Source organism: Lithobates pipiens, unplaced genomic scaffold (assembly GCF_037356315.1).
Source record: "Lithobates pipiens isolate NorthernLeopardFrog02 unplaced genomic scaffold, aLitPip1_a1.2 Scaffold_30, whole genome shotgun sequence".
Taxonomy (NCBI): Eukaryota; Metazoa; Chordata; class Amphibia; order Anura; family Ranidae; genus Lithobates; species Lithobates pipiens.
Window position 1 is genome coordinate 45,705,977 of NW_027507791.1, and position 26,890 is coordinate 45,732,866.

Here is a 26,890-nt window from a genome sequence, read left to right on the forward strand (position 1 = left end):
GGCCAATCATAATTTTATTGTTTAATTGTTTAAATCTTATGAAAACACACAAAAAAGCTTTAGAGAACAATATAGAAGAAGATACCGATCAGCGCTTTGTTGTGTAAAATAATTTAAATCTAAATGCGTGTAATTATCAGATTAAAGGTTTTCTAGCCGGAAACACCAGACTCACCTCATTGGTTGTTGTTAATCTTCATTTTTAGCCTAGAGTAATATAAAAGGATGACACTGAAAGGAGAAAGAGAAAAGGAGAAGAAGGAGAACTGAAAAGAATTAAAGAAATTTTTTTTTGCAAAGGTAAGAATTTTCGATCGCTGTATCTGTTTGTCCTTTTTACTAATTTTATTGAGTTCATTTTAAAATAAAATTATCTGTAAATATGTAAAAATCTTGTAATGCTAAAATAAATTGTAATCGTTTATTTTTTCTAAGATTTTGTTGAGTAGATTAATGTTTAATACATTTGTCGTGTTCACCACCTAAAGCGGTGGCTTTGTAGCCCCAAGATTCTTTTGCCAAACCGGTGTATCAGCAGTTAGGCACACAGGATCAGTCAATCTTCTGGCTCAATGAATTGTCTAGGGTAGGGGAGCCCAACCAGTGGCCCAGGGGTCACATGTGGCCCACATAGCCCTCTGATACATCCACTTCTGTCTGGGCAGATCAGATCGGAAGGCCCACAGAGTAAGGTGGGCTGTGTCCAGGTCTGCTCCACATTTACAGAGTGGACACAGACCTGTCACCCGCCCGCTCCGTTCATTGTGGCCCATGATCAGATACCAAGCTACCTAAGTGGCCCTCGCTCTTCAAAAGGTAGGGGTATCCTTCGTTGATGCTTCATTCTATTGAAAAGACACAGTTTAAATGCAGATAAAATTAGTTAACAGGTTTCAGCCTATAAGGCCTTAGTCATAATCACCTATAAGAGTAAGGCCTTATAGGCTGAAACACGTCAACTGATTTTATCTGTGTTTACACTGTGGCTTTTCAAAAAAATTATTATTATTATTTTTAAAGAGCAACAACTGGAGTGTGGATCATCTTTCCTTCATTACACCATAGGAAATGGCCATGATTTTAGCAAAAGCTGACACGGATGCACAAAGATAATAGCAGTACACAGGCTCTAGGATCCCTCACACAGGTCTTTACTCACAAATGTCTCTGGATACTTGGATGCCTCCTTCCAATATCAGCCGGACATTTCTCCTGTGACCTCTCCAGACCAGAGCCTTAGTGGAATCCCTCAATCAGTTCCAGCTGGGTTCAGTAGAATAAGACCTCTAACTCTAACACAGCTGGAACCTCGATTAAACACAGGCCCTCAGGCTTCGGCCTAGCTGGGACCTCGATAAACAAGTACAGAGACACAGCTGGACTTCTCAGAAGGGCAGCAGCCCTAGAGGCTGGAAACTTCTCCTTCTAGACAAGAACCCTGGCGTTGCAGCCTCAGGCTATTTATGCCCTACCCACCCACCTACTGAGCACACTCCCTTGGGGATTAATTGGGACTGCATAAAAATTCAGGCTGTTTGTTTGACTTTCCCAGCCCACTATATAATAGAATTCTCCAGAAGGCAAGGGGAAAGCAGTCAAATCTGCAACCAGTGAGACTCAGCAGAGCCCAAAACAATCACAAGCTGCTCAACTGATTATAGGAAAGCTACAGGAACTAAATTTATTTAACCTAACTAGCAGCCTATCAAGGAGGGCGCTACACGTTTTATAATACTATGTATTGTATTCTGTTTTTTTCAGGCAAAAGTATGGCAGACTACAGACTATTCGGCTGTATTTTCATATTAACTTTGTGTTTCCAAGGAATTAGATCACAGGTTTGTAAAGTCTTGTCCAACTTCCTGGGGTTTTCTTTCTGGGGCTTTATTATAACAGTATAAAAAATGTAAAAATGTTTTTTCTTTTTTTTGTTTTGTTTTGTTACCATAGAGTCAAGTAATACAAGGTAAGATTATTTATATTTGTAAAGGATTATGGTGGTTAAGATATCTGGGGAGGGAGATTTTTTTTTATGTATAGCTCCCAAATCCACAATGGGCTGCATAAAAAAAAAGAGAGAATATATATATATATTGCATATGCTTGCGTGCATCGATGTGCGCACATTGTGCGCCGGAAGTGCCTGGGCACACCCTAACTACCCCATGTGCATTAGCATTTTTACTCTGTGTGCCAATGGGAAGACAGGAAAGATCTCCCTCTTACCAGCTCTGCCATAAGAGAAGTGCCTACACACTACTCTTTCAGTGTGCCGGCCGGGAGATCAATGTGCTGGGGCTTCAAGGTGCACAGTGTGACTTATGTATGGGTTCCCTTCTGACCCCGAACACAAAGAGATGGGGCACTTTAAAAAAAAAATCTTATTTATTTTACTTTTTTTTAAATTTTTACACTGTTCCTTTATTTATTTTTTATTTTATTTTTAAACAAAATTACGGAAGACAGGTCTTCCTGAGAGATCTGGGGTCAAAAAAGTCCTCAGATCTCACATTTACCTTTAAAAGCAAAAGATAAAAAAATATATATTTTTCTTTTTGTTGTTTTTTTTTTTTTACTTTTGCTTTAAATAAAAAATAAATTATGTACTATGGCCCGGGAACCGGAAGTGACGTCAGAGGTTGCTCAGGTCTTTCTAGCGCATCTTGGCCTCACTATTCTCCATACCCAGCTACCACCAGCTTCGGATCGCTCCCGGCCTTCACCGGTCGGTCAGGTAGGCCCGGAAGTGGCAAGAGGGGGGCACCCCTCCCACCACTTCTAAAAATGATCCCACTGTGAATCTGCCCACGGGACCACCTTTATCTGAAAGATAATCGCCTCTAGTAAAAAAAAACTGAGTTTTGGCAGCTAGCTAGCTGTCAAAGCCCCAGTATTTAATGTCAAACAAATTATGTACTTTTACTATAGGCCTGTCGGCAAGTGTTGTCTGCGATGCAAGGTTTATCATATAAGATATTGTCATTTAGTATCCAGTATATTTAGTGACCCCCAAAATGTATTGGCCTTATTTTAGCACAATACCAGTGAATTAATTTGGGCTCTTTTTTCATTTGGTCTGATGCTCTTTCCACAAATGCACAATATATTCTGGTAACCTGCTGGGGTGCCCATTGGAGGGTAGCCTTGTCTGTCATAATCATCCAAACCTGAGCTAGTGGGCTCTTGAAATGTTTTTTGGCCTCTCGCTACTTTGTATAAACTCATATCAAAGTCTCGGAGCCTTTTGGATGCCTTTTGTTTTTCATATCTGAGCCCCCAATTAACATGACACTGTTTGCAAAGTCCAGTAAATCCATTGGGATACAGAAACCATTAGCCCTTGTACACACGGTCAGAGAATCTGTCGGAATGAGTCTTATCAGACCGTGTCGTCAGATAATCCGACTGTGTGTGGTATGCATCGGACTGATTCCGTCCGAATCTCCGTCCGACCCAATTTTCCAACATGTTGGAAAGATTTCCCGACCAACTGGGCTGGACGGACCTAATCCGATTGTGTGTAGAGCATTTTCATCGGATCAAGTGCCACGCATGCTCAGATCAAATTCCTACATCAAAGCTATTGGCTACTAGCCTGAATGTAGTCCCATCGTAACGAAATTACGTCATCACGTTCTGAAAAATCGGATTTTTCGCCAACTTGGCCCGACCGTGTCTATGCAACAGTTTCGGACACAATCCGTCTGACTAAATCCGACGGGCAAAATCCGACGGATTTGGTTGGCAAAATCTCCGACCGTGTGTACGTGGGCTTAGAATGTTGGTCATGATTGGGTAAGAATACACTATGTTACCAAAACTTGTGGGACGCCTGCCTTTACACGAGCATGAACTTTAATGGCATCCCAGTCTTAGTCCGTAGGGTTCAGGCCCACCCTTTGCAGTTATCACAACTTCAACTATTTTGGGAAGGATGTCCACAAGGTTTAGGAATGTTTGACCATTCTTCCAGAAGCCCATTTGTGAGGTCAGGCACTGATGTGGACGAGAAGCCCTGGCTCGCAGTCTCCTCTCAAATCCATCCCAAAGGTGTTCTATGGTGTTGAGGCCAGTCAAGTTCCTCCACCTCAAACTCACTCATTAATGTCTTTATGGACCTTGCTTTGTGCACTGGTCCAAACCATTTAGTGGAGGGAGGATTATGGTGTTTTTCAGGGGTTGGTCTTGACCCCTTAGTTCTAGTAAAGGGAACTCTTAGGGCATCAGCATATCAAAACATTTTGGACAATTTCATGCTCCCAACTTTATGGGAACAGTTTGGGGATGGCCCCTTCCTGTTCCAACATGACTGCGCACCAGTGCACAGAGCAAGGTCCATAAAGACACGGATGAGCGAGTTTGGGGTGGAGGAACTGCAAGCCAGGCCTTCTCGTTCAACATCAGTGCCTGACCTCACAAATTTGCTTCTGGTCAAACATTCCCATAGACCAGCCTTTCTCAACCTTTTCAACACAGAGGAAGCCTTGAAATAGTTCTCCAGTTTAGAGGAACCCCTGCTAAAAATTAGAACTCTACAACTCATGACACATTAGTGTGATGTTCAGTGAGAGGAATGGTCCTTACACTTGTGGTCATTGGGAAGAATTAGCTCTTTACAGATAGATAAAAATATCAATGGTGTCAGTGGGAATTTATCTGAGAGGCAGAAATTGCTCAATGCTGAAGGAACCCCTAGTAACCTCTGGAGGAACCCTAGTTGAGAATCACTGCCATAGACACACTCCTAAACCTGGTGGACAGCCTTCCCAGAAGAGTTGAAGCTGTTATAGCTGCAAAGAGTGGGCCAACTCAGTATTAAACCCTACAGACTAATGCCCTGTACACACGGTCGGACATTCAAACCACAAAATCCGTCTGAAATTTGTCTAAAACTGGTGTTGCATACACACGGTCGGACAAAGTTTTCAGAAAATCCGATCATTCAGAATGAGGTGACGTACAAAACGTACAACGGGACTACGTAGAGGCTAGTAGCCAATAGCTTTGGTCTCGTAATTTGATCTGAGCATGAGTGGCACTTTGTCCGTCGGAATTCTCTACAAAGGATCAGAAAAAGTCTGATTGGATTTTTTTGTCGGAAATTTTTAGATCCTGCTCTCCAAAAGTCCGATAGAGCCCACACACAATCGGATTTTCCGACTATATAATCTGATCGGACCTTTTTCCGTCTGAATTTCCGACCATGTGTACAGGGCATTAGGAAGCCATTAAAGTTCAAGTGCATGTTAATGGCAGGCATCCCACAACTTTTGGTAATATAGTGAACATTGACAATTGTGTAGATTTTACCTCCAAGCAGGATCTTTAGGAACAGATATTGGACCTCCAGAGCAGTTTTTTTGTTCCATAATTTGATGGGGAAGAGACTTCTGCAACGTTATAGGAACCCTACTGGACTTGGACTGGGAAAATATACTGGGACTTGATGTGTGGTAGTGCTAAATATGTATTTGATCAGAGCAAAAGTTTCTCGAAAAATAATAATTCTGACCTTTTGTTTATGTAGAGAATAGAGAAACTGAGACCTCCTATTGGGTTAATTGACGATGCTACACTTTGTGCTCCGCAATTTTCTATATAATATGTGGAATATTTTATTAAAATGTTTGATGTGAATTAATACGCGTCTGCAGCAATTAAAATATTCCATTATATAATGTGATTATAAAAAAAAATGATGCTGCCCTCTAAAATGCAACGAGTTAGAGGGCAATTAAGATTTTAGATACACATTTCAAAACTGGTACAGAATCACAAATATCCATACATGTTACCATTTTGTCCGATAAAAATCCTCTGGAATTTATTGGCAATTTATTTACTTTGTTGTTATTTAATTTTTCAGTTTTTAATTTTAAACGCTGCAACATCCTGAGGAAGCTCAAGAGAGCGAAACATGTAGAGAAAAATGCAGCATTTCTTTGTACAAATTGGTAACATGTATGGATATTTGTGATTCTGTACCAGTTTTGTACTGTAGTATTTGATATGTGTATTCACACTTTTTCTATTAATGGTTTTTAGTATGCATTTGTACTTCAAATAAAACTTTATTCATTCTATTGTTGGCATGTGACTGTTCTGCCTTTATAATTGGTACCGTTTAAAAGTCCTGGGGGTTGGTTACCCTCCAGCCCCTTTACTCCTTCCCCTTTTTCTTTAAAACTTATATATTTTGGGATGTGGTACCACCCTGTTTTTGATCAACTCATCTATTCAGTCCTTTTTTCGTAAGATTTTAGATGTTTGTAGATGAAATACAACTATGGTCAGAACATTTTACCTTGTTTTGCAGGACGTGATTGCTCTGATATATGGCAGCAAAACAACAATGCAGCTCGTGGAGTCTATCTAATCCAACCAGATGGAGCGATTGCCCCTTTTCAGGTAAGACAACAAGAAAGTCTGACTGATTGTCCGCATAGAAATGTATGGGTGGAGGAGAGTAAAGGAGATATAAGGCAAGAGAGAGCAATGGGACCAAGGAAGCTGGGGGAGAATGTTCAAAAAGTTTTTAAATATATTTAAAAAAAAGATATACTACATGGCCTTGCTCATGACACCATAAAAACCTATGCAACCCCTACAGGATTTTTGGTGAAGGAGTGGGGACGAAAGTAATTATGAAAGAAAGAGATTTATGGATGGAGGAAAGTATAGGAGATGTAGGACAAGAAAGATAAAAAAGAGACTTCAGGGGATCAAGAAACTGGGGTAAAATGTGTAGCAAGTTGTTACATATTTTTGTTAATATTTTCTGTAAACTTCTATATTACATGAGCTGGTTTATGACACCCTTAAGAGTTTTTTATGATGCTTTGTGCTCCCCCTGCAGGTTTACTGTGAAATAACACAGAGTGGAGGATGGACTTATATCCAGTTTCGTAATGGCGTAGATGGAGTATATTTCAACAGATTATGGAGCAGCTATGAACAAGGATTTGGAAATGTCAATGGTAAACAGTCAACTGTGCTGTCTGTATAATTACTGTTAATGTAAATGTAGTTTTTGCTTGTTTTTGATTGAGTGGGGCATAGGGGTAGATTTGTCTGGGGGGGGGCATTTTCCCCCTGGGCCAGTACTAATGCCGCAAACACACGATCGGAAATTCTCGTCGGAAGAAGCTCTGATGGTTTTCCCGACGGAATTCCGATGGAACTCCGCTCAAACGGTCACACCAAATTCCGATAGTTTAGAACGCGGTGACGTCCACCACGTATGACAGGACTAGAAAAGGGAAGTTCAATAGCCAGTAGCCACTAGCCAATAGCTTCTGTCTCGTAGTTGAATCTGAGCAATGCGTGATTTTTGGCATGTCGGAATTGCATACACACAATCGGAATTACCGATAGAAAGTTTTTCTGTAGGGAAAATTGAGAACATGCTATAAATTTTTGGCTGGCGGGAATTCAGACAGCTAAATTTCCGATGGAGCATACACACGGTCGCATTTTCCGATGAAAAGCTCTCATCGGTCTTTTTCTGGCCAGAATTCCAATTGTGTGTACGCGGCATTAAAGATATGTTGAGCTGGTGGCCCCAGGCGTATATGCTTCACCATTCAGATATCAATTTGAGCTTAATCCAAGGCAACACATGCTGGGCATAATACAGCTACCCACTCCCAATTTAGACTTGAAGTACAACATCTTGCAGAGGGAAGTCTTTTAGCCATTTACGTTTTTGGTTGTAACAGGACAAAATGTGGACAATTTCAAAGGGGTAGAAATACTTTTTCAAGGCACTGTACAGTATGTAAAAGAATGCTGAGAGCTGCAAAAGAAAGCTAATTGTGGAAAATCTACAAAGCTGTCTCCCAATAAACCATGTCCTTTAAGGACACCCAACTTTTTTGCCTACCAATCGGCGTGGGCACCATGGCACACTCTGCATGGTAGACATTTTTTATTCTAAAGAAATCTGTCCCTACAATGAAAAGGCTAGTCGGTTGTGTTTACCCTCTGGGCCAAAGAATCATAGTCCTCACATGGTGGGGAAGTATTATGCCGCGTACACACGACCGGACTTTTTGACAGCAAAGGTCTGACGGAATTTGATTGTGTGTGGGCTCCATCGGATCTTTGCTTGCCAAAAATCCGTCAGAAATAGAACATGTTTTACATTTTCCTGCTGGACCGAGAAAGCCGTTCGTGTGTATGCTATTTCCGACAGACAAAAACCAATGCTAGGGCAGCTATTGGCTACTGGCTATGAACTTCCTTATTCTAGTCCGGTCGTACGTCATCACGTTAGAATCCATCGAACTTTGGTGTGATTGTGTGTTTCCAAGTCCAGTCATTCAGAAAGTCCGCCGAAAGTCCGTCAGGAAGACTGTCGGACCTAGTTCGTCGAAAAGTCCAGTCGTGTGTGCGCGGCATTAGAATCTCCTCCACCAGGGGAGGACTGGGACAACTTCCCCCGCTTATGCCGCGTACACACGACCGGACTTTTTGAGGGACTAGGTCCGATAGACTTTCGACGGAGTTCTGACAGAGTTCTGATGGACTTTCCGAATGAACGGACTTGGCCACACACAATCACACCAAAGTCCGACAGATTCTAACGTGATGACGTACGACCGGACTAGAATAAGGAAGTTCATAGCCAATAGCCAATAGCTGCCCTCGCGTCAGTTTTTGTCCGTCGGACTAGCACACACACGAGCGGATTTCTCGGTAGGAACTGGGTCAGGCGGAGTTCCGGCGGAAAAATTTGAAACATGTTCCATTTCTAAAGTCTGTCGGATTTTTGCAAATCAAAAGTCCGCTGCAGCCCACACACGATCGAATGGTCTGCCGGAATCGTTCCGTCGGACCTTTGATGTTGAAAAGTCCGGTCGTGTGTACGCGGCATTACTGCCATGGCCATAGGAAAATCTGCACCAGGAGCAAAGACAGCAATAAAACATTGACAGGGGTTCCAGCCTTTCACTACTTTACGTAAAAACATTATTGTTTCTATTTTCTGTTGGAGGTTGTTTGTTTCAAAAACATTTTTTTATTAATTATATATTGTTATCGTTCATTTATTATTCACGCAGGTGAGCATTGGTTGGGACTGAAAAATATGAACATCCTGACTAACCAGAAGAACAGACGATGTAAACTACGTATTAACCTGCAAGACTTTTCCAATGGCACAGCCTACGCACAATATGACACCTTCAACATCGGCCCCAACTCCGCATTCTATCCACTAACAGTAGGAAAATACTCAGGCACCGCCGGTAAGAGCCTAAGGCTTCAGTTTCCCTTTTTTTCAGGTCTATTCAGGCTAAAATGGAATAAGAAGTAGAACACAATATCAGTAGAAAAAAAAAGCAAAAAATAGCAACTGGGCGTATTGAAATCAACTTAGGATGGAAGCATGAAAGTCATTTTTTTTAAGACCAGGGAAAGAGTAAATTCTTTGCCAATTTTATGTCATTTATGTTCCATTAGGAAGAGGTCCTTCCACTTCCTGTCCCTTTGACACAACAGGAAGTGATGAAATATAATTCTTAAGTAAGGGAACACGTTTCTCCATTGGAGGATTTCCCCTCTATTCTTGTTCTTGTGTTTTGGGATTATTCATCACCTTCGGTATTACTCACAATGGTCACCAAGACATGGCGAGTCCCCCACTAGTGAGGATACAGACACCAACCATGCATTTTTGATGAGAAAAGTAGAGAGATATCTTTTTTGGAAACATTTCTGTTAATGGCCTTTACATCCGGCATGCACTACGTGTACCATTGAAGAGTTGATTTGGGACATCTTTAGCACACCTGTCGGTGTTAAAAAATTCTCTGTAGACTCTGAAACTGAAATTGAGAAACATGCTCTAGTCCAGTGGTCTCCAAACTGCGTCACCTTGCTTGCCTTTATCTGGCTCCTGGGGTAATATGTACAGTATGTCTCTCACTGATATGAGGCCTTCTTTTTCCCTCTCATACTAACAATGGAGCACTATTCCTCCTACTGATAATAATGATAAGGCACTATCCCTCCCACTGATACAAATGATGGGGGCACTATTCCTCCTACTGATAACAATAAGGCACTATTCGTCCCACTGATACCAATGATGGGGCACTATTCCTCCTCTTGATGCCAATAATGGGGCGCTATTTCTCCCACTGACACCAGTGATGGGGCACTATTTCTCCTACTGATACCAATGATGGGGCGCTATTTCTCCCACTGACACCAGTGATGGGGCACTATTTCTCCTACTGATAACAATGATAAGGCACTATAAGGCCGCATACACACGGGCGGATTGTCTGCCCAACTAAGTTCGTCAGACAATCCGACAGACAGTCCGTCCAACTTTTGAATGAACGGACTTGACCACACACGATGAACAGACAGTCCGCTGAAAGCTTGCGCGATGACATGTACAGCATGTACGACGGGACTAGAAATACGACGTCCAATACACTGCAATGCAACCTTCGGCGTGTAAATCCTTTCTGAGCATGCGCCATACTTAGTCCGTCCAACTTGCCTATACACGAGCGGACTGTCCGCTGAAACCAAGTTTGGACGGACAAAATTACTGAAATTCCGAAAGACTTAGTTCGCCAGACTGTCCGCTGAAAAAGTCCGCTGAAGCCCACACACGAGCGGATTGTCCGCTGAAACACGTTTCAGCGGATTAAGTTGGACGGACAATCCTCTCGTGTGTACGCGGCCTTACTCTCACTGATACTAACAGTTGACAACAATGGACACTATTTCTCCCACTAACACCAACGATAGAGCACTATTCCTCCTCTTGATGTCAATGATGGGGCACTATTCTTCCCACTGATGCCAATGATAGACCACTATTCCTCCCACTGATAATGATGGGGCACTATTCCTCCCACTAATATCAATGATGGGACAATATTCCTCCCTTTGACTTCAATGATGGGACACTTTTCCTCCCTTTGACTTCAATGATGGGGCACTATTGCTCCCACTGATACTAATAATGGGACACTATTCCTCTTATTAATAACAATTATAAGGCACTATTCCTCCCACTGATACCAATGATGGGACACGATTGCTCCCTCTGGCTTCAATGATGGGGCACGATTCCACCCACTGACACCAATGATGGGGCACTATCCCTTTCACTGATACCAATAATAGAGCAGTATTCCTTACACTGGGACCAATGATGGGGTATTATTCCTCCAACAGATACCAATGATTGGGCCCTATTCCTCCCACTAATATCAATGATGGGACACTATTCCTCCCTTTGACTTCAATGATGGGACACTTTTCCTCCCTTTGACTTCAATGATGGGGCACGATTTCTCCCACTGATACCAATAATGGGACACTATTCCTCCTATTGATAACAATTATAAGGCACTATTCCTCCCACTGATACCAATGATGGGACACTATTCCTCCCTTTGGCTTCAATGATGGAGCACTATTCCTCCCACTGACACCAATGATGGGACACTATTCCTTCCTTTGGCTTCAATGATGGAGCACTATTCCTCCCACTGACACCAATGATGGGGCACTATTCCTCCCTTTGGCTTCAATGATGGGACACTATTCCTCCCACTGACACCAATGATGGAGCACTATCCCTTTCACTGATACCAATAATAGAGCAGCATTCCTTTCACTGGGACCAATGGTGGGGTATTATTCCTCCAACAGATACCAATGATTGGGCATGATTCCTCCAAATAATACCAGAGATGGGTCACTATTCCTCCCACTGATATCAATGATGGGACACTATTCCTTCAACTCATACCCATGATGGAGCAGTATTCCTCCCACTGAAACCAATGATGAAGCACACTTCCTCCAACTGATACCAATGATAAGACACTATTTATTCATCCACTGACCACATGTGCTATGTAATTTTGTTTTTACTGCCACTGACCACCAAGCCTGAGGCATTGGTTTTGCCCACTGATGCCAAGACATTTTCTACTCCGACCGATCACAGTTTAGCCCCTATAACATCTGAAGAACAGTAAACTGGCCTTTTGGTTAGATAGTTTGGAGACCCCCTGTACTAGTTGGTTGCAGGACACCATGTGTTATCCATTAAGGCACTGGAATCCTTATAGAAAAAACATTTTTCTAACCCCAAACTCATACAACAAATTTTAGATTTCCTCTACCGCCACTCCCCTATTTGAGCTAAAAATGTATAAACATGTCCAGGTTCTGCCACTGGAACTGAGTCGTGGCATGGAGAACGTAGTGCTTTTAAATGGCTGCATCTAGATGAGCAGTCAGTAAGGAGAACTTCCCAAACAAAGGTCCCATTCTCTACAACTCCAGGACCTAGAATTGGAAGAAAGCAAGAGGTGGATCTTAGTGGAGAAAAGGTTGGCCATTTCTTCGACGAGTTAAACAGAACAGAGCCGGCTTCTTCAGGAAGAACACAGCTTCACAAGCTACAGGAGTTGGCAAAAATGTGCAAAATGATAAAACAGCAAGCCACGTGGATGAATGGACCCCACATCTGAAATCAAAATAGCTCCGGATGGAGGAGCCAAAGTGGATCACACTATTTATTCACTCCAGTCATCTTGCTTGCTGCTCCCTACAATCATTGATGAAGGAGCTATATGGTTACTCACTCTTTGAGTTATAGCTAGAGGATTGGATGACCACAGTATATTACCTATTGAATTATTCTTCTATTTTGATTGGAGGTATGGGGTCCTGGGGTCCATTTCGTCCACTTGGCTCGCTGTTTTACATTTATTTTGATCATCTTGCACATTTTTGCCACCTATAATAGACACTTGTAAAGCTGTGCTCTTCCTGAAGACGCAGGCTCTGTCCTGTGAAATGTGTCAAAGTTATGGCCAAGATGACACAATGTATTAACTTAATGTTAGAGCTGTATCATTCTGTAATCCTTCTAGACAGCGTTCTAAGTATATAGACTAGGTGTATTTTGCATGTACAATTTACCCCTCTGCTGGGATTTTAATATTTTGTAATAAAGTCGTCATGCTTTTTAATCAGTTAATGACTGCCCACCGCATATATACTGAGGCACGGTGGCCGCTCTGTACCAGATCACATACCTAGTACGTAATCTGCACTTCCAGGGTCTAGGGCGTGCGTGCACACTGCTGGCGCCCCTCCTAGCTGTGATTATACACAGTGGGAGCCCAGAAACGGGTACCGCTGACTTGATGTCCGCCGGCACACACCGATTGTACAAGACACAGGCAGAACGACAATCTGCCTATGTAAACAAGGCAGATTGTCATTCTGTCAAAAGGGAAGGCACAGATCCTGTGTACCTGCTAAGCAGGAACATGGATCTTTGACTTCCCTTAGTAGAAGAACCTCCTTGACAGTGAGTAAGCAAACCTCAGGCATACATTTAAGCCTTTGATAACTTAACTCCTTCCCTGCCAGTGTCACTAGTACAGTGGCAGTGCATATTTTCTAGCACTGATCACCGTATTGGTGTCACTGGTCCCCAAAAAGTGTCAGTTAGTGTCCGATCTGTGCCATACCTTCCCATTACATCTTAGTCTGCCTTTAAAGTCCCAGTTGGGGTAATTATTCTCTCTGTTAGTGTCCGATCTGTCCGCCACAATACCGCAGTCCCGCTATAAGTCACTGATCACCGTCATTACTAGTAAAAAAAAAAAAAAAAATATTCCATATTTTGTAGAAGCTATAACTTTTGCGCAAACCAATCAATATATGCCTATTGTGTTGTTGTTTTTTTACCAAAAATATGTAGCAGAATACATATTGGCCTATACTGGAGGAATAAAGTAGATTTTTAAAAAATTTTATTGTATATTTTTTATAGCAGAAAGTAGAAAATATTGTTTTCTTTTCAAAATCGTCTGTCTTTTTTTGTTTAGAGCGCAAAAAAATAAAAGAGGCAGAGATGATTAAATATCATTGAAAGAAAGCTTTGTGGGGGAAAAAAAGGACATGCAGTGCCGTATGGCAAAAAAGGACCTGGTCATTTGGGGGGGGGGGGGGGGGTAAACCTCCCAGAGCTGAAGTTGTTAATTCATTTATGGTGCGTTACCACTAAAGTCCTACCTAATTTTTTTTCCTGTTATGCCACGTACACACGATCGGAATTCCCGTCGGAAAAAGCTCTGATGGTTTTCCCGTCGGAATTCCGCTCAAGCTGTCTTGCCTACACACGCTCACACCAAATTCCGACCGCCAAGAACGCGGTGACGTACAACACGTACGACGGACCTAGAAAAAGGAAGTTCAATACCTAGTAGCCAATAGCTTCCATCTCGTAGTTGAATCTGAGCATGCGTGAGTTTTTGCACGTCGGAATTGCATACACACGATCGGAATTTCCGATAGAAAGTTTTTTCCATAGGGAAAATTGAGAACATGCTATCAAATTTTTGCTGGCGGGAATTCAGCCAGCTTAATTCGGATGGAGCGTACATTTTTCGATGACAAGCTCTCATCGGTCTTTTGCTGGCCGAAAATTCCGATCGTGTGTATGCGGCATAAGGGATTTTGTTATGTTCATATGTAATATAAAAGGATGTGGTACCAGTAAATCTATTAAAGAGGAAGTAAACCCTGATGAGTTTACTTCCTCTTTGATTCCCTGCAAAGGTAAAGCATAATGGACTACTGTGCATCGCATAGTAGTCCATTATGTGTCACTTACCTGACACAGGAGCCAGCGAAGTCACCGCTGTCCCCTGTAGTCCGGCGCATCCACCTTCTTGGTGGGTCTCGCTGCTCCGGCGCTGTCATTCGACAGAGCCGCGATGACGTCACTCCCGGCGCATGGGAGCCGCCACTCGCGGCATATTGCCGTTAACAGCGGCGCGCTCAGTGCGCATGCGCCGTAGACAGTGGTGCCTGTCTTTTGACAAATATCTCCTAAGCCGTGTAGGTTTAGGAGATATTTCTTGGCCCTACAGGAAAGCCTTAATCTAGGCTTACCTGTAGGTCAAAGTGGTTTGTAAGGGTTTACAACCACTTTAAGCATAGGAGGAGGTCATTTTTTTTTTCCCTTCTCCCTCCAGTTCTAATTATATTAGATATGACCAATCCAATTCAGATTCAAGTGGAGACTCAAGACCCTAAAACAGCGTCCAAACACCTAACTATTCTAAAAATTTCTTCCCGCAGGAGATGGATTCAAGGAAACTCTAGCCTCAGAGAATCAGTATGGCAGAGCCTTCAGCACCCAGGATTCCCCCCATGATGGTTGCACTCCGAAATGTCGTGTAGGTGACATGCTATATAAGAGCTGCAGCCAACAAGTGCAATCCGGCTGGTGGTTCAACGCCTGTGGATTGGCCAATCTCAATGGAAAGTACTACACACCACCAAATCATTTGTACCAGATGTCTTTTTTGTCTTGGCCAACATGGAGGCTATACGAATCTCTGAAATCCACAACAATGTCTGTGATTTGTAGCTAGAGGGGAATTAAAACAAGGGAAATTATTTCTGTAATTAAATTCGAATGTATATATATAACAATATTTGTATTTAGATTTGGATAGAGAAGTGGAAAGCCTGACAGAGATTCCAAACCCTCCTCGCTCTATCCAAAATTCGAAAAAAAATTTTGTATGTATGTGCTTGAAAGCTGAAGTTTAATCTGCTGATAATTGCCTTTGTTGGTTCCTTCCTCCTTCAGTCATGAACATTCTAATAAAAGATTTGAAGAAAAAAAAACTTTCTGTTTTTATGTCATATCTTATTTACCTTTGTTTTCCCTTAGCTTAATGAATAGGGATGGGCGAACAGTTCGGCCTGAGCATGAGTTCGGGCCGAATATTGGCTGTTCGCACGTTCTCCTGACAACCCGAATTATCAAGCCATTCGACCGCTTGTTCGGCCCGCCAACGACCACAATGCACTGCGGCGCCGCACAGTGCATTGACGGCCCTGACTGGCTGAAGCAATGAAAGCTTTGCCCAATCAGGGCGCAGAGCACTGTCAGAGCCATGATTGGACACTGTCATGATGACTCTATCCAATCATGGCTCATTGCTGTTAGTCCCACCCCACACTATAAAAGTATTCTTTCAATAGCGTCCATTTTCAGTGTGATATCGGCGTGGAGAGAGATAGAACAGGGCTCTGTTCAGTGCTTTTAGAGAGTTAGTATGCTATAGTGTGCTATTCTAATTCTATTGTCAGTGTAGAATATCAGTTTAGGGTGAATCTTGGGATAGTTCAGTGTGAGTGTAGTGCGACCATTCATCTTTACATTAGTGTGAATGTAGGAATAGTTTAGCCAATGTGAGTGTAGTGACCATTTAACACAGTATATTTCATTGCATTACTGCAAGTTTAACGCCATTTATATTTCAGTGTGTTACTTGTATTTTAACGCAGTACATTTCAGTGTGTTACTGCATGCTTAATGCAGTATATTTCAGTGCATTACTGCAAATTTAACGCCGTACAGTTCAGTGCATTACTGCAAGTTTAATGCCGTATATTTCAGTGTGTTATCTACCGTTTAACACAGTACATTTCTGTGCATTAGTGCACGTTTAACGCAGAATATTTCAGTGCGTTACTGCAAGTTTAACGCCATACAGTTCAGTGCATTACTGCAAGTTCAACGCTGTGTATTTTAGTGCGTTATCTTCCATTTAATGCTGTATAGTTCAGTGCGTTACTGCAAATTTAACGCCGTATATTGCAGTGTGTTACGTGCCATTTAACGCAGTATATTAGGAGGTTCTGATTCCTCGATCTAGATATTTATATCACTAGAGGCATCACCAGCAGGTGGAAGAAGGTCCTGATTCCTCTATATAGATCTTTATATCACTAGAGGGATCACCAGCAGGTGGAAGAAGGTCCTGATTCCTCTATATAGATCTTTATATCACTAGAGGGATCACCAGCAGATGGAAGGAGGTCCGGATTCCGGCTTGCTAGATATCAGGGTACATTTTCAGAGAGACTCCACCTAACATTATGTTCCTTGTTAATCTCACAAATGCGCTTCTGGAAGAATAGTGAAACATTCCCATAGACACACTCCTAAACCTTGTGGACGGCCTTCCCAGAAGAGTTGAAGCTGTTATAGCTGCAATATACTCAATATTGAACTAAGACTGGGATGCCATTAAAGTTCATGTGCGTGTAAAAGCAGGTGTCCCAATACTTTTGGTTGTATAGTGTACATGCGGCCCTAGGTAAAAAAAGTTACATTTGACAAGATGGTCAAAAGCAATTATTAATTTTCTATTCCCATGCAATATCAAGCATTATAGTTCTGCTACTTAAAGCGGGAGTCCGCCGGGAGTCCGCCGTTTTTTGTTTTTTTAAAAGCTAGCAGCTACAAATACTGCAGCTGCTGACTTTTAAAATAATGACACTTACCCGCCCAGCGCGCCCACGATGTCGGCACCCGAAGCCGATCTCTCGATCGTCTCTCGGGTGCTGCCGCCGCCATCTTGGGTATGGGAATCAGGAAGTGGAGCCTTTCGGCTTCATTTCCCGGTTCCCTACTGCGCTAGTCGCTCTGCGCAATAAGGATGGTCCCCGCTGTCTCTGGGATCTGTGTGTTTCCCAGCAGGCAGCGGGGGACTTTCGGAAAGGGGCGTGGATTCTGCGGAAAGGGGCGTAGCTTCTGCAGAATCTACGCCGGAAGTGGGTGCAGATACCTGTACTGTACAGGTACCTGCACCCCCTCCCCCCTGAAAGGTGCCAATTGTGGCGCTGGAGGGGGGGAGGATTCCAATGAGCGGAAGGTCCACTTTAGGGTGGACCTCCGCTTTAACCCCTTTGCGCTTAAAGGTAAAACAAATCTAAATGCCTAAGCACAATTTTGCAACTTAGACATGTGTTAGTAAAACCGTACATATCATCACAACTACCTTGTGCATCCAGGTGAATTATACCTTACCTATGGTAATGGATATCTCCTGATTTTTTTTATTATTATTATCAAAGGAAAACTGGTCAAAAATAGTAAAAATCTAAATATTATTTTAAATTTATCTGTATTTTTCTTTGTACTACCATAATTTTCCACCGAAGAACAACCCAATTTAAATACTCCTGCTGCTGACGATCGCAGCGATACCACATATGTGTATGCTAGTTGTTGTATGTACCCATAGTACAGCCCAGAAACAATAGTGCGCATTTTGTTTTACTCTAATTAAAACACGCTGACACTAACTGACACTGATACTAATAAAAAAAATATAAAAAATTCTGTCCAAAAAAAATACTGACCCTGTCTTTTGACCCTGACCTTGCCCCAATGCCCCAAAAACGAACCCTGGTACTGACCTAGATCTAGGTATTTTTTTGTTTTATTTTTTTATTATTATAATATTTATTTTTTTACGCACACTTTTTTTCTCTACAAGAAGAAAAAAGAAAAAGAGAATAATAATGATAATAATAATAATAATAATAATAATAAAAAAATACACATTCTTTTTTTTTAAAGTGCTTCAAAATTAAATTTGCTTTTAATATTATATTTTGGAATGAATGGAGTTAATTGAACATATTGTCTCCCCCCCATTGTTATAAAATTAAATATACTTTCTTAAAACAAAAATTTTGAACGAAATCTATAATGTCAATTCCACTATGGGGTAAAAAAAATATATAAACACAAATAGTGCAAAAATCATTTCCACATATTTTATTCAAAAATATTTTTTTAAATGTTATACGAATAAACATAAAAAATAGCAAAGCAACAAAATTGTAACAGCAGTTACCCCATTGAAATCATTTGTTGTAAAAAAAAAAAAAAAGATGTAATGAAACCAGGTGTAAAACTCATCCCCACATGTTTCACCCAATTGGGCATCCTCAAAAAAAGATGCCATTGTGGTCCAGAAATTTTGTGTGTGTGGGGGGGGGGGGGGGGCAATGGTGCCTGGAGTTGTGCTTTTGATGTATGTTATGTTAATGGTCAATACAATTTCTAGTGTGGTTGTGCTGAATGGTTTGTTTAGGATTAGGTTAGTGAAACATATTAGTCAATGGTCTATGCAGTCTGTTGTTGTGGGTTACCCTCCAGGCCAGTTTCCTACTTTATATACAATATTCTGTAAGACATTTTTTGTTGTACAGACAGTGATATACTAACTTAGGAGGACCCTAGACTACTTTTCATTTTGTGGTCTAGAGGACTCGACGTTTCTGGTGTCTTTGTGTATTGGTAGAAGGACTCCTCCCTTCAGTAATCATGTGATGGATAAGGACTCCTCATTTTGGTCTTCGTGTGATGGGTAAAGACTTCTCACTTTGGCCTTCATGTGATGGGTAAGAACTCCTCATTTCGGCCTTCATGTGATGGGTAAGAACTCCTCATTTCGGCCTTCATGTGATGGGTATGGACTCCTCATTTAGGTCTTCATGTGATGAGTAAGGACTCCTCACTTTGGTCTTCATGTGTTGGGCAAGGACCTCTCACTTCAGCCTTCATGTGATGAGTAAGGACTCATCATTTCAGTCTTCATGTGATGTGTAAGGACTCCTCACTTTTTTAGGTTCATGTGATGGGTAAAGAACAAGGACTTTTTTTTTTATCAGATAATAGGTGCAGGTGAACCCTCCTCCCCAGAGTCACCCCTTGTCTCTGCCATCTGCCCACCTCTGAGGATAATCCCTTTCCTCCACCCCCTGCCCGACTCTCAGTACCTCCCCCTTTAGAGAAAAATAAACCAAGTATCATTTTGTGGTGCTAAGTATTTTGTATTAAATGTGTTAATGATAACAAGAAAGGTAAAAATAGATCCCCTGCAGTCAGCAACAATATACCCCACCCCAAGCAACAACAGATCATCCCCAGCAACAATATACTCTTCCAAACAATAATACATGCTCCCCAGTAACAATAGACCACCTCAGCAACAATAGATCCTCCCCAGCAACAATAGATCCTCCACAGCAACAATAGACCCACACAGCAGTAAAAGATCCTCCCCAGAAACAATAAATCCCCAACCAGCAACAATTGATCCCCCAGCAACAATAGACCCCCAACCAGAACCAACAGATCCCTCATCAACAATAGATCCCCAACCAGCAATAACAGATCCACCAGCAGCTAGTATGAGTGGATTCCCCAACAGCCAACAACAGACCTTTGCCCCCAATAGTAGATCCTCCCCCACAACAGTAGATTTCACCCAGCAACACTACACCCCCTCAGTGACAATAGCTACCCCAATAGCCAGCATCAGTAGACTTTCCAACACCCCTTGCCAAAACACTCAGTGCTGGAGGTGCCGGAACTGCATTCCCACTGAAAAAAAGCCCTGGTAAGGACTCCTCACTTTGGTGTTCATGTGATGGGTAAGCTTTCCTCACTTCAGTCTTCATGTGATGGGTATAAGGACTCCTCACTTCAGTCTTCATGTGATGGGTATAAGGACTCCTCACTGCAGTCTTTGTGTGATGGTTAAGGACTCCTCACTTCAGTCTTCAAGTGATGGGTAAGGACTCCTCATTTCGGCCTTCCTGTGATGGGTAAGGACTCCTCATTTCAGTCTTCATGTGATGGGTAAAGACTTCTCACTTTGGCCTTCATTTCCTGGGTAAGGAATTCTTACTTCAGTCTTCATGTGATGGGTAAGGACTCCTCACTGCGTTCTTTATGTGATGGGTAATGGCTCCTCACTTTGGTCTTCGTGTGATGGGTAAGGACTTCTCATTTTGGTCTTCATGTGATGGGTAAAGACTTCTCACTTCGGCCTTCATTTCATGGGTAAGGACTTCTTACTGCAGTCTTCATGTGATGGGTAAGGACTCCTCACTGCGGTCTTTATGTGATGGATAATGGCTCCTTACTTTGGTCTTCGTATTATGGGTAAGGACCCCTAATTTCGGCCTTCATGTGATTTGTAAGGACTTCTTACTTCAGTCTTCATGTGATGGGTAAGGACTCCATACTTTGGTGAGATGAATAGGAACAAAGCAATTAACAACACACAGCCAGGTATCAGCAGTTGTATGGTTTTCATGTGATTGAAACTGGAAAATTAAAAAAAAAAACATCAAAGGCCAATTCTTAGAGGACTTTAGAACATCTCCGGTGTTCATGTGTGTCGGTAGAAGGACTCATCACTTCGGTCTTCATGTGATGGCTAAGCACAAAGCAAGTGATCAATAACACACAGCCAGATATCGCCAGTCGTATTGTATTCACTGTTGAGTAATCCATCTGAGTTTTCGTCTGATTGAATCCTGAAAATAAAAAAATAAAAAGCAAAAAAATAAAGCCCAGTTTTTTTTTTTTTTTTTAGTACATAGCCTAGGCCCCGTTAAAACAAAATATGTTCACTGTAATACTCACCTTATGTCCAAAACTTTGCACTGGTCCTAATCATTTGGTGGAGGGGGGATTATGGTGTGGGGGTTGTTTTTAAGGGGTTGGGCTTGGCCCCTTGGTTTCAGCGAAGGGAACTTTTAAGGCGTCAGCATACCAAGACATTTTGGACCAAACTTTGTGGGAACAGTTTGGGGATGGCGGCCCATCCATACAAGGCGTAGGGGCACCCCCCCAATCCATGCACCTGGCCTCTAATCTACATGCAGGGCGCCGGACGCATGGATTTTCAATGGGGTTTTTTTTTAAGTACATTATTGGAGCTTGAGGGTCTAATTGGATTCAGAAAAGGGTGGACCGGGGGTGCAGAGCCCACCCAGTTGTAGTTGTGAGACAATAGCGAATTAATATTTTCTATTGCCTTCCTGATTCTCCTCCCAGCCAATCAGGAAGCTGGTCCTGAGACCCGATTGGCCAGGAAGTCTTAGGACTCCAGCTAATTGGGTCTCCGGACCCACTTCCTGTTCGGTCGGGGTCGGGAGAAGAAGCAATGGCCCCGAAGCGAGAAGCAGCAGCCCAACCCCTGATCCTCCTCATCTGCCTCATAAGGTAAGGAGGCCTCTAATCGTCCGACTCCTGGCGGGGGTGGGGGGGTTTCGGTGTGGTGTGTGATCGCCTCCTTCCTGTCCGTCTCCCGCGCGTGGAGAGAGGGGGTGGCGTTGGTTTGCCAAATTTAGCACCAGCCACCCAGTAGCCCCTTCCTGTTCCAACATTGACACAAAGCAAGGTCCATAAAGACATGGATGAGCGTGTTTTGGGTGGAGGAACTTGATTGGCCTGCACCTCAACCCGATAGAACATCTTTGGGATGAATTAGAGCGGAGACTGTGAGCTAGGCCTTCTTGTGCCTGACCTTACAAATGCGCTTCTGGAAGAATGGTCAAGCATTCCCATAGACACACTCCTAAACCTTGTGGACGGCCTTCTCAGAAGAGTTGAAGCTGTTATAGCTGCAAAGGGTGGGCCAACCCAATATTGAACCCTACGGACTAAGACGGGGTTGCCATTAAAGTCCATGTGCGTGACAAGATAGTGTATATATATATATATATATATATATATATATATATATATATATATATATATATATATATATAAAATTATATTCAGGTTAATGTGCAACATTTTCTAAACCATGGCAACCAATCATCATATACTGCTATGCCTACAGCAAACTAAAATGGTTCCTATGGGTCACCACACTCGCCCATATTCTTTGTCTTGCTTTACTAAATCATTTCATGTGGTTTCTTAGCAGGAATGGTTGGCAGGAAATGTTTTTGTTCAAACCGTAAATTTCTTGTAGAATGCCAGATCATATGGCCCTGCAGTCTGCGGTATTCTGCAGCACTACCGTCCCTTTCTTGTTTCTGACTAAGCTTGCTCATCTTTAAAAAGACCACAAAGCAGTGGGTTGCCAGAGCCCCGGACAAAGCATGTATAGTGAAACCCATGAACCCATGAAGGTGGAATGTAGATTTCCAGCAATAAACAAATTGGTATAACTATGGACAACACTGTATCTCAGAGACCTACAGGGAATTGTGCACATAGAATCGTGACAGGTGGGGGGCGCCAGAGCCTCAGTCTAGTCCATGCAACCCTTTTTATCAGAAACGAAAGTGTAACCGGACTCGCGGTGGTACGAGTTCTTCGAGTTTGGATCACGGCTTAGACTTTAAGTAAGCAATGAACTCTACATTCTACGTCTACATTGGGGTGATTAAAATAAAAAATAAAAGCAAATGCCATAAGCAAACATTTATTGTATTAACTTAAATTTGTGTACAGAATAAGTGCATCAGAACGAAGATATTTTACAAGCAAGGTCTCTCAGTGTGACCCACGGTTGACTAGTGTGCCGATCAGGTTCATTTGTCAATGTGGGGGGTGTTATGGATGGTTCTGTGTCTGCTGCCAGCAAGAGTATGAAGCTTGTCCCAGCTCCTGTAGTCACTGAAGGAAAGGAGGAGAGTCCCTGGTGTCGCACATCCACTGTGTTGTATGATACGAGAGACAACCTTGGCCTGGGCTCCCGCCAGTTCATTTCTCAAGCGCGTTAGTCATGACTAAGCTCCAGGGGAGGAGCGAAATGCGTAGGTGGCATGGCCTGGCGGGATCCCAGGCTGAGGTTGTCTCTCTTATCATTATGCAACCCCGTTGATGTGCGGCACCAGGGACTCTCTCCTCTCATCCTGCAAAGTCTCTCAGTGGAGCTCATAAATTGCCATTTAAAGCGGACCTTCATGCTCCCTACCCCCCTTTTTTTTAACCCCCTACTTACCTGGTTGCAGGTCCTGCACATTTAAGGTAATCAACAGCGAATCCAGTGTTGTCTTGCTTAGATCTGCTTCTTTTCTGCTCTCCCTCGACCCGTGCTGCCATCTTCTATGACATCATCGGTAAGCTGCAGGCTCTTCCAGGATAAGCCGGCAGCTTCCTGATGACATACCACCTGGCCCTGCCCCCTCCTCCCTCACCAATGAAGGAGTATGCCTCCTGGGATATGGGACATACATATCCCAGGAGGCAGATTGGTCAAAGTGCATGTCATTCACCTAGACCAGGGGTCTCCAAACTATCTAAACAAAGGGCCAGTTTACCATCTTTCAGACTTAAGAGGGGGCTGGTATCAGGGGGAAAATAATGCTTCCTCATTTATTTTAGCGGAAATAATTGTGCCCCATAGTTGGTTTCATTGGGATAAACTGTGCCCTATTGTTGGTGTCATTGGGATAAATTGTGCCATATTGTTGGTGTCATTGGGAGGAATTGGGCCTCATTGTTGGTGTCATTGGGAGGAATTGTGCCCCATTGTTGGTGTCATTGGGAAGAATTGTGCCCCATTGTTGGTGTAATTGGGAGGAATTGTGCCCCATCTTTGGTGTCATTGGGAAGAATTGTACCCCATTGTTGGTATCAGTGGATAAAATGGTGCTCCAAGGGTTGGATAAAAGCAAGCAAAGGAGAGGGGGGTTTTTTGGATTGCGCTATGGATCTCCTACTATAGAGTAAATTGGATTAGACCAAGCACAGTCACTATACCATTAGGAAAGAATTAGCCACCATTCCTTACCCAATCTTTTCACTTGAATTTTTTCCACTTATATTTTTTCACTTGCATTTTAATATTTTCTAATTGATGACAGTATATATCCTGTGGCACATGTAATTTATATGTACTTGCACTCGTAGTGGTTATGGCAAGCAATTGCCATTCATTGGTTTCATAATTTTATTTAATTGCCAGCATCCTGGAAAATATATCTCATAAAGTTTTAAACATATAAATTGGCATGGAGAAGGTATAGCGCCAAGTCTATTTATCTTCACCCCTTTTCCTAAAAGCAAGCAAAGGGCCGCATCTGCCCCCCCCCCCCCCCCCCCCCGGGCCACTGTTTGGACACCACTGGCCTAGACGAATGACATGCATGGGGGTGGGGCAGTTCTTTATTTAAAAAAAAAAAACTTAAAGGGAAAGAAAAAAGAATGCCCAATTTGTTAGGTGGAGGGGAGGAGGGGTGGATGGGAGGCAACATGCTATGGAGGGTGAATATCCGCTTTAATGATAAAATTATAGTCTTCCAGTTTGAATGATGTTGGATGTGAGGAAATCTAGTGGCAGGGGGCAGGTACTGTGGGGGACAAAGTTGCATGAATATGTAATAACAAAATTTGGCTTGAATTTGGTCTTTAACCACAGCTTTATGTCTTTATGGACATCCATTAAATATCAGTGCATTACAATAACTTACCTGTGACTCTGAGGTTGTAGAGCTGGGCACATTGCTGTGATGTTGGTGTCACCACATAGGTTCCATATGTTCCTTGGTCTTCTCTGGTAAGTTTGGCGATAATTAAAGAGCCATTAGCGGTGGCATTCAGACGTCTTTGGTATCGAGAATCTTGAATTACAACGGCTTGCCTTGGCTTGGTTACAGCAAAATGCACCAGATCCCGGACAGTCACCCAAGTCATGGACTCAAATCCGGTCTGGCCCACAGGTAGAGTGACCTCAGCTCCCTCCTCAGAAGATATATTGGTCTGCCCCACACAGGACTCCACACTCAATGCATCTGGGGAGTGATCAGAACAGCATTTGATCAGGAAAACCCAGAAATTTCACAGGAAAATCATTTCTGATACAGTGGCAATGGTGGAAGGGATTAACAAAAACCAATTTGGTTGGACGATCAGGATTTCTCATTCACTCCAACCCCTGGGCTTCACCTGTAATACTGGGGATCCAAAGACTGATGGAACTGTGTTTAAGGGCTGCTTCACACGAAAAGCCAGACTGCGGTAAAAAAAAAAAGTATATGAGCCGCGGCTTTACTGAGAAGAGATCGACCGGAGATCGTTTTTCCAGAGCGCAGTAGAAACTGCTGCCTGGAGATGTGTTTTTACTATATCTCCACTGCTGCCCCTCTTAAGCTAAGCTAAAAGATCAATGTTGCAGACTAACCACTTGCCTTCTCATTGCTGGTCCCTTAGCCCAGGGGTCTCCAAACTACGGCCCTCCAGTTGTTCAGGGACTACAATTCATATTTTTACAATGGCTCATCAGCACCACCTCTTAGATTGGAAGTCCAACCATTATTTTAACAAGCCCCCTTCGTGATAGCATGGACAGTAGATAGGTCCTCTTTATGGAGACATCAAGGTTCTTTTAGATCTCCAATGTCTCCCCTGACCTCCACTGCAGTTAATCAAGAACAGATTGCGGTACATAAGCCAAGAACAGTTCAATACACTTTCACCAAATTCACCAAAGAGTGATAATGACCTACCGAACACTCGGAGATCAAACCTCTGAAGACATTGGTCTGATGTGATCGTTTGCACATTCGCCGTGTACTGGTTTTGGTCTCCTCTGGTCAGGTTCATGATAATTAAAGATCCATCAGCTGCGGCTTTTAATTTTCCTTCATACTCAGCTTGTCTTATCTCAGCAGGTTCACCCGGGGTTGTCTTAGCAAGGACCTTCCCATCAGTTGTAAGCCAGTAGACGAAACTGAACTCAACTTTGTCCATTGATAGAGTCACCTGCCCTCCAATGGTACTCAATAGAAATTTTAACTCTCCGCAGATTGGCTCACCAAGTAGTCCTAATATAAAAAAAACAGTTAAAGAGTTCAAAGACAACTACAGTAAAAAAAAAAAAAACAGATAACACATTTTTTTTAACCACTTCAGCCCCGGAAGGTCATTTTTTGTGATACGACACTGCGCTACTTTAACTGCCATTTGCGCGGTCGTGCGACGCTGTACCCAAATAAAATTGACGTCCTTTTACCCCCCCCCCCCCAATAGAGCTTTTTTTGGTGGTATTTGATCACAAAACAAACAAAAACAAAACTATAAACAAAAAAAGAGCGACAATTTTTCGAAAATGAAAAAAAAACTATATTATTTGCTTTCTGCTATAAAACACGTCCAATTAAAAAATGTAAAAAAACAAATGTATTTATTAATTTAGGCTAATGTGTATTCGGCTACATATTTTTGGTAAAAAAAATAAAAAATCCCCAAAAAAATAAGTTGATTGGT

The 26,890-nt window shown here is 42.5% G+C and overlaps 2 protein-coding genes across 2 annotated transcripts; one reads left to right on the top strand and one right to left on the bottom strand.

Annotated features, from left to right (window-relative positions):
* The first annotated feature begins 206 nt into the window (after positions 1 to 206).
* Positions 207 to 15,751, top strand: LOC143942195 (fibrinogen-like protein 1). The gene is made up of 8 exons (XM_077463449.1): positions 207 to 300; positions 1,762 to 1,838; positions 1,951 to 1,966; positions 6,317 to 6,408; positions 6,857 to 6,977; positions 9,063 to 9,248; positions 15,139 to 15,236; positions 15,740 to 15,751. The coding sequence occupies exons 2-8, from the start codon at positions 1,770 to 1,772 to the stop codon at positions 15,749 to 15,751; spliced, it is 594 nt and encodes a 197-aa protein (XP_077319575.1). The 5' UTR covers positions 207 to 300; positions 1,762 to 1,769.
* A 2,864-nt stretch (positions 15,752 to 18,615) lies between these two features.
* LOC143942757 (uncharacterized) lies at positions 18,616 to 26,444 on the bottom strand. The gene is made up of 3 exons (XM_077464148.1): positions 26,131 to 26,444; positions 25,096 to 25,416; positions 18,616 to 21,198 (listed from the first exon to the last, which is right to left on the bottom strand). The coding sequence occupies exons 1-3, from the start codon at positions 26,372 to 26,374 to the stop codon at positions 21,023 to 21,025; spliced, it is 741 nt and encodes a 246-aa protein (XP_077320274.1). The 5' UTR covers positions 26,375 to 26,444; the 3' UTR covers positions 18,616 to 21,022.
* Between the last annotated feature and the right edge of the window lie 446 nt (positions 26,445 to 26,890).